Source organism: Nannobrachium achirus, assembly GCF_963921795.1.
Source record: "Nannobrachium achirus genome assembly, chromosome: 2".
NCBI classification, from domain to species: domain Eukaryota; kingdom Metazoa; phylum Chordata; class Actinopteri; order Myctophiformes; family Myctophidae; genus Nannobrachium; species Nannobrachium achirus.
In genome coordinates, this window is record NC_137811.1 from 26,626,377 (window position 1) to 26,635,041 (window position 8,665).

An 8,665-nucleotide genomic window follows, 5' to 3' on the forward strand; every position below is an offset into this window, starting at 1 on the left:
CCCTTGCTAGGGTCGAATCGGGGACCGGGGCCAAGATCCCCTCTACCACCGCAACTCCCACCTCTGATAGTGCAAAAAGGGTAAATCGGGTCTGCGAGAAAGAACTAAAACATTTCACAAACAAAACGACAGAACGGTTGAGATGAGCGGGATCTTGCGGCCGGGCTCGCGGATAAAAGGGGACAGGGGAGAGGGGTTGGACGCGGACATGGATGGATATCAAACCCCCGGCAGTGGGGCGGGGGCGACGGTCGCTAGCTGCCGTTGGTGATGATGACGGAGGTGCCTTTGTGTCCCGGGGGCTGATGCTCCACCTGCATGCGCAGGTGAGGCGTCATCATAGCGTCGTAGGGGGCGGGGCCGGTGGTGGCGGTGGAGCTGCAGTAGCCCCGGAGGCTCTCGGCGTCGTAGAGGTGCTCCAGGGCGTAGCCCGTCAGGGAGTAGCCGGCGTGTTTGTCCAAGTAGGGCCGCGGGTGCGGGTGCGGGTGGGAAGGGTAGAGGGCCGGGGCAGGGGTGGGGGAGGCCGAGCAGGGGCCCGTCCGACCCATGGCGTGATGCAGGGGCAGAGGGGACATGTCCGTCTGGAGGTAGTCCTTGGGGTTGTGGAGGCGCTCGGAGCCCGGGCTGCTGATCCTGGAGAGAGGCGCGGACGGACTCTGGACGGGGCTGATCACCTGATGACTCAAGCCCCGGCACACCGCGCTCTGCAGAGGGCCCTGCACGCCGCCGTACTCGGAGGAGAAGCAGGGGCCGGGGCCCTTGGGCAACCCGTTGGCCGGCCCCAGATGGTTGTCGACGTGGGGGCCCTTGTTGCGATGCAGCCGACTCTCCTCCTCCTTGATCATCTGCTGCGTGGCTCGGATCAGCGTCTCGATCTTGCTGGGCTCCTGCGGGCTGGAGCGGTACTGGTCACCGCGGTAGCGGTCCCCCGAGTCGCTGGCGGAGCCGCCGCCGCCGTCTGGCGAGCTGACCACGCTGTCCTCGTCCCAGTGAGCTCGACCTGCGGAGGGGACGCAACGGACAGCTCAGAGGACTGCTATGTCACCACAATGTTAACCCGTTTAGGGCCAAGAATTATTGAATGCTTTAACCAGTGAAAAATAGCAGATATACAAGCTCACAGCGCGGCACCGAGTGCCGCGCTGCGAGCTTGTAGATCTGCTATTTTTGAAAAAGTCGTGAAAATGTGTGCATATCTTTGAATGTATGTATTTTCAAAGCGAACGTTTGTAACTCAAATGTTTTATTCTGGGTGGTCCCTGGAACTAAATATTTAGAGATTCGGGTCCGTGGCCGAATAAATCAAAAATCCCCCAAAAATAATTTTGGGGGTCCTTCTCATGAAAAGGTTTGAGAACCACTGACATAGTAGTCTTTCAAGTTCAGACTAACTGAGCTCCAGTTAAGTGAAAAGGACCTTTTCTTTGACGATGGCTGGCCAGATTGCTGACATAGAAACATAGGTTTTTCAAAAAATCTTAGAAGGATTCAAAAGACACTTATAGAATCGGGTCAAAATTCTAATTTTCAAGATTTTTCAAAAATAGCAGATCTACAAGCTCGCAGCGCGGCACTCGGTGCCGCGCTGTGAGCTTGTATATCTGCTATTTTTTCAATAGTTAAAGCATAAAATTATGATACACAAAATGCGTACCCGTTCTAAATGGGTTTAAACCTCACATCGCGTGCAGGCTTGGTTTCTCCGAAAGAAAGCCTGGGTAATGTTGATGGGAAAAGTGGACTGTCAGCGCGTGGAGCCTCTGACCATATGGGCAGGAGGCGTTCCATAGCGGGGAGGGGCTCGCCCAGCACACCCCCCGGTAGAGTAAGCTTCTCAACTTTAGTAAAAATAAAGAATACACTTTCACTACTCACCAAAACACGGAAGGTGTTTCCACCAAGGAGAGTAGACGTTCAACAAATTATAACCATCTTTGTTTCAAGAGTAGCAAGAGTTTATTCTTTATGTTTACTGAAGTCAAGAGGCTGCGTTACCGGAGGTATGCGGGCAATGGCCGAAAAGTCACATAGCGTTAAGGAGAACTCCTTCTAACACTAGAACTACAACTCAGTGAAACAAACATGGCGACTGCAACAAGTAACTCTGAGGCATCAATCGCTGTTTCTATGTGTCGTGCTTGTTTATATTGTTCAGTGCACATTCTCCGGGCAATGTTTTAGTACATTTATCTTCCAATTTAGCTGATAAGATATAAAATGTAATTTTAAAATCGCATCTGGTCAGAAAAACATTCTGTTTCGGTCACCACTTAATCATCGTTTAGCCACTCATTCTACCCAACGGCCACACAAGAAAGACTACAACGATGTAAACAGGATCAGAGCCTGCTACTCATCCAGTGGCTAACCCTGTTGTTACTGCAGCTTGTATGGTCTAAACTGCCGGTCGGACAACATGAGGAGTCACAACTGTTCCCTTAAAAAAATATTCTAATTATCACTGTACAACATTCCCAGAACCAATCGGATCTAAGCGTACCACAAACATGCGAGGGCCCCCTCTATTTCAAGCCACAACTCAGCCCCAACTATTTTGTCAGAGTAGGTCTGGTTCTAAAATACTGTACAGCAGTGTCCTCTCCCAGATCAGACACACAACGGTGTTCGTTTTATTAATTCTCAAACGCCATGATGACCATTATCACCATAGCAACAACCAGATTTTAAGTTCACTGTGTGATTGCACTGCTTCCCTTTCCTAAAAACTACAAGCAGTCCTCTCCTTGAATCCCTTCAAGTCGCCCCTTTTTGTTTGATAGATGCTAGTTTTGTTTGATACAGAAATATGTTCGTTACTTGTTCACATGTTAAAGGGATATTTAAAGGAGCTATAGTCAACTTTTTCTTGAAAAACGGATGCTAAAATAAAGATAATGTTTCGAAAATATTTTGTAAAAAAATAATCTTCATAAATGTGTTTCTATTCAAAAATGACCACAAAAAGCGTAACATAATGATAAAATAATCATTTTGGCCATTGTCAGACCGACACTTTGTTTACATTCTAGTCTATAGACTAGGATGTAAACAAAGTGTCGGCCCTACAATGAAAAAGTTGACTATAGCTCCTTTAACTTTCAAATAAAACTAAGTATGCCTTGCTGAGCCATGAGGCCCATAGGTCAGAACTCAGGAGCCTATCTATCTCTTGTCTCTGTAGCGTGAGGCAGCTTGATGTACAAGTAAGTACACCCCTAGACATGACGCTAGTATGTCGCAGGGACTTACCCCCAATCCAACCCTTGATGCTGAGTGCCAAGCAGGGAGGCACTGGGTCCCATTTGTCAGAGTCTTTGGTTTGACCTGGCCAACCTCCCAGTCTCAGGGCGGACACTTTAACCACAAGGTCACTGAGCTGGTGAAATATATCTTTATACATTATTTAGATGTATAGGCATGAAGACAGATGCTAGATTTGATGTAGCTTCTCTGAGGCATTGTTCTCTCTGCACTCTTCTTAGGTGTCTATTTACAGTTTGTTCACTAGGGTTCATGCTTAGGCTACTCTGCTTACTCTGATCTCTCACTTGTAAGTGTCGGATAAATGCCTAAATAAACAATGACTACATACAATATAGGCAATGTCCAACCGCTGATTCTTTTTTAGGGGCCCCAGACCTCTTCCGTGAGGTCCGACTACAGTCAGCAAATCACACACACACACACACACACACACACACACACACACGCACACGCACACGCACACGCACACGCACGCACACACACACACACACACACACACAAAGCACTAAGCACTAAGCACTAAGCAGGCTTCGCCTGATGCTCAGAACCACTGCTGTTTTTGGGCGAAACAGGTGCAGGCCTACTGCAAGCTTTAGAGCAGTTGTTTTCAACCATTGGCCCAGGGACCACCAGTATCGTTCCAGGTGGCCCCCAACTAAATGATGGAGAGGCTAAATCTCATCAAATGGTGGTCCACGGCTCAAATGCCGAATAAATAATGGACCTTGATATGAAAAGGGTTGAAAAGCACTGCTTTAGAGACCATACGTGGAACACAGCGGGCCACTCTTACCTCCATGGAGGTTGTGGATGGCCGTGATGTGGGGCATGCTGCCGTCATATCCCTCTCTGCTCTCCAGGGAGCCCTGCTTGGCCAAGGGGAGGACGGAGCGCGCCGTCCCCCACCAGGCCTCTCTGCCCGTCTGGGGGGTTCCCAGGAAGTAGCGTCCCGCCTCGCACCGCCCCCGCTCGCAGGCGTGGCCGTGCGTGTGAAGGGGCCACGATGACGCCCCGCTGTTCCCCGCGGCGTGGTGGTGGTGGTGCTCCTCAGAGAGGGCCAGGCCGTAGCAGAGCCCCCGCGGCTCGGCGAACTGTCTGTAGACGCAGGAGGCCTCCAGGCCCTCCTGCTGCTCCAGCAGCTGTGGGGAGGCAGAGTCCGTCAGGGGGCTGCCGCCCCACGGGCTGTCCTGGTCCGACTCAGAGCGCTCCGCCTGGAAGCCGGGGTACTGCAGTGGATGGTTGACCAGAACAACATCGTGTTGTGAGATTACACCCACATACTTTGCTTTCCTTCTTGAGCAGTGCTAGCCGCTCCAATATGTGACTTACTGTACGTATATGCACCCAGGGATGTGTAGAGAGACAATTTCCAAAAGGTCTTTTTGGAGAAAATATCGAAAATAGTAGACTTCCAAGCTCACAACGCGCTGTGCCACGCTGCGACGTGTTGTGAGCTTGGAGGTCAGCTATTTTCATTGCTTGATAGATACCACACTGAACTGAAGCATAAACAAGTGAATACTGGAGATGTGGCATGGAAAGGGTGGCAATTGCATTTCTTTCACAATAGTAAAAACTGCATTCATGGTCCGGAGAGGGCACTTTTTACAGACAGGTAAAAGGGCAGGGGCTCAAGCCCCCTTTGACGACGTTACACTCATGTTACTTTGTCCTTATCCCTCTTATGCCCATATATGGAGATCTCTTTATCAGTCAGTCCTCCTTGTCCCTTTTGTGCCCGCATACAGTATATGGAGCTGAGTGATTTGTTTGCACCTGATGTCAGACAACACACTCCTCTATTAAGCCAATTAGTGTGCTTGCCCTAACAGGCCTAAGCAGACTATAGTACTTTCTTCCATCTTTCCAGATAAACTTTATTTTGCCGCGCTACTCCTCCCACAGTTTTGGTGGTACACACTTGGGCCATATCGCCGTTGTCGGGTGAAAACCTTGTATGTCCAAGACCGTTCGTTGTGTATTTATCATTTTAAAAATGAACTAAACTAGTGAAAATAGCAGATCTACAAGCACACAACGCCTCGCACCGCGAGGCGTTGTGTGCGATTGTGTGTGATTTTGAAAGAGATACGTTATATTATAGTTTAATTTACATGAATTCATGAATTAATTTTCTCCATTGACGTGAATGGGAAAATGCAAAAATGTAAGTTTTCCCAAATATGGAGATGACTGACATCATAGATGTCTGAAAGCCATACCACATGAGAGTGACAGAGCATGTACATATATGGGCATAGAGGACGGAATTAATTTGCAACTGTGACTCGCGTCAGGCACGTGCACACATAGACATCAAAGGGGGCTTGAGCCCCTGCCCTTTTATCCCTCTGTAAAAAGTGCCCTCTCCAGACCATGAATGCAGTTTTTACTATGGTGAAAGAAATGCAAATGCCCTTTTTCCATGCCATTCCTGAAGGCAGCCTTGTCCAAACTCTCCTGAACTTGAATGCAGCATCTTACTGTATGTTGAAAGAATTGCCCTCTCTGTGTAGACGTCCATGTAGTACGCCACATCTCCAGTATTGTCTTGATTATATGGTATCAAGCACCGAAAATAGCCGACCTCCAAGCTCAGTGAGCTTGGAGGTCTGCTATTTTCGATATTTTCACCATAAGGCCCTTTTACAAATTTCAGACCCTGCCTCTCTAACATTATCTGCACGTCCCTGACTCGTGTCACGGCAACCACACTCAGGGGCGTCAATTGGGTATGGCAGGGGTATGCTGCTGCCATACCCTGGGTCCAGGGGGGGAAACAAAAGTTACTTTTAAATATAAATCCATGAATGTCTCTTTGTCTATCTGTGCTGGTTATTATGTTGTTAAAGCTATACTGTGTAAGTTGCTAAACTATAGTGGTCAGTAGTGGTATTGCTATTTTCGGACGTTTTTCGCCTGGAGTCGTCGCGGACCACCGGAGCGGCGCCGCAAACCACCGCGACCGATACGAATCCGTGGAGGGGTAGAACCATGGGTAGAACGTAATTTTCTGGCCAGGATTTGGGGATTAAGAGGTTATTAAGAATCCTTCACCATGGTAAACACTGTAGCTGAGCGAGGCTACTTCCTGAAGACACGGCAGATCCGCTGTGATTGGCTGTGTGTATGATCCGCGATGTGATTGGCCAACGTATACAGATGATGCAGATGACGTTATCTTTTCCGCGAAAACCGGACCACGGCCAGGATCATAGAAAACATATAAAGAGAAGGCTTTAGAAGCTGAAAATAACGGAGTGTGTGTTCTAAAACTTTAGCGATGTAACAGTTAGGACAATTTTAAGATTTGTTTTATAAAAAGAGTTACATGGTATAACTTTAAATTACAGTAAAATAACTACAAATGCAAAATTTAACAAAATGGTCACTTTAACAAGGTATTATAATTATATTCTCCACACTTGTATTCTCCCCATGGTATATTCCCAGGTTCCGCAGGTCAGCTGCACGGGTGCAATGCATTATTGTTAATTGCGGCACGTTTACTAACATGCTAAGTTTAGCTGCACTTGAACAACCGTTCCAGGCTGCCATATCCAGCCCAAGATACCGTAGAAACCTGTGTAAAAAACTGACAAAACTCGTTTTTTTCAGACATTGTGAAAATGAAAATAGCAGATCTACATGCTCACAACGCCTCGCAGCGCGAGGCGTTGTGAGCATGTAGATCTGCTATTGGGTAGGAATCCTCACCTGCGTGTTGTACGGGGAAAGCCTGGCCTTGGTCTTGGGCCGGGAGGCGCGGCTCTTGGCGGTCCTGCGGTTCTCGGCCAGGCTGCCGGTGGTGGTGCTGCTGCTGGTGGTGGTGGTGTTGGTGGTGTTGTAGGGGAAGTGGGCTTTGGACGTGACCTGATCCAGAGACAGCTGGAGGCCTTTGTACTCTGTGTCCCTGTGGAGGATCAGGCCAGAGGACACACAGCTCACTACACAGAAGACCTGCTATCTCCATCGTTTAAAAACTAACCATTCAAACCGGGAAAGCATCCGTGTTACTTTAGATTTTAGCTATATACAATATATAGCGAACAAGACGTTAATAACTCATTGACAAATGGTTTATAAATAATCTATTAGCTGTTCATAAGGCGTCGTTAATAATCCTTAACTAACTATTAACAAATGCTTAACAAGTCATTAATAACTCATTAACTATTAGTTTATCAATGGTCTATTAACTACTTACAACGAATAGTTATTATAAAGTGTTACCCATACTTTTTTTGTATTATTATTATTATTCTTTTTTAAACTCTCTTATGATTTAGAACAGTGGTTCTCAAAAAATAGCTTGAAACATTTTGAATAATCTTTTAAACACAAAAAAAATGTCAGGTGGGTGAGCCGCTGCCAAATATAGGCTCTATATAATATCATTTTGGGGTCTTTGACACGAAAACTTTTTACGGTTCACAGGTCTTAATGGGCTTGGTGGTGGTAGGGTAAAAAAAGAAAAGAAAAGTTCTATAATTGAAAGTTGGTAAAACTCTGTTTGCGGGTCTTATCAATATGAAACTAATGAAAGAATTAACAAGAGCTTGTTAATACTTATCAACCAAATTTGATCCATTGGAACCTTTTTGTTGTTGTTGTTGCCCTATTTCCTGTAAAAGTAACGTTTCTTTTAATAGAACATACAAGGTTTCACGTCCGACAGCGCGCCCAGATCAGTTGGGATCAGATTTAATGTAGTCTCTAATTACACACATGGAAGGATGCCAAACCTCTCCGTGGGCCCCTGTTTATCAAAGAGCGCAAACAAGCCTCCGTGTGCTGGTGGGGGAAGATGGGAGGGAGGAGGTATTTTATTTTCCTCTAGGTGCAGAAACCCATTAACATCTGTTTAGCAATTAGAACGTCACATGTTGGATGAAGAGGGGATCGTGTGTGTGTGCGTACAGTGTGTGTGTGTGTGTGTGTGTGTGTGTGTGTGTGTGTGTGTGTGTGTGTGTGTGTGTGTGTGTGTGTGTGCGTGTGCGTGCGCGTGTTTTGTGTGTGTGTGGGGGGGAGCGGGGGCGTCTGAGGGGGTGTTGGGATGCTTGTTTTTCCTGGAGGATTGTAAAGCAAGGCCTATAACAAACAAAGTAGTAGGGGGGGTTAGGTTGTTGCCCCAGTCAAATACACGGGGAGATTAAAGGCTGTGTGTCTCTGGCTGAATGCAGCACCAACAGGAATAAAACCTGGGCTGCATGACATGACTGCAGCCAGGGTCGTCACAAGGGGGGAGGGGTACTGAGTTACTAGGGCCCAAGGTGGAGGGGGCCTTCATTATTTTATACTTTAAGCTATTGAAAAATAGCAGATATACAAGCTCACAGCGCGGCACCGAGTGCCGTGCTGCGAGCTTGTAGATCTGCTATTTTTTAAAAGTCGTGAAAAT

At 47.2% G+C, this 8,665-nt stretch overlaps 1 protein-coding gene across 1 annotated transcript in view; it reads right to left on the reverse strand.

Moving 5' to 3' along the window:
• Positions 1 to 254: 254 nt before the first annotated feature.
• Positions 255 to 8,665, reverse strand: part of sim1a (SIM bHLH transcription factor 1a) — a gene marked incomplete at both ends in the record, with an annotated part of 35,472 nt that continues 27,061 nt past the window's right edge. The window contains 3 exons of the mRNA XM_080751633.1: positions 255 to 1,000; positions 4,058 to 4,490; positions 6,982 to 7,177. Coding sequence (XP_080607759.1) covers positions 255 to 1,000; positions 4,058 to 4,490; positions 6,982 to 7,177 — 1,375 coding nt within the window. The remainder of the gene's footprint in view (positions 1,001 to 4,057; positions 4,491 to 6,981; positions 7,178 to 8,665) is intronic.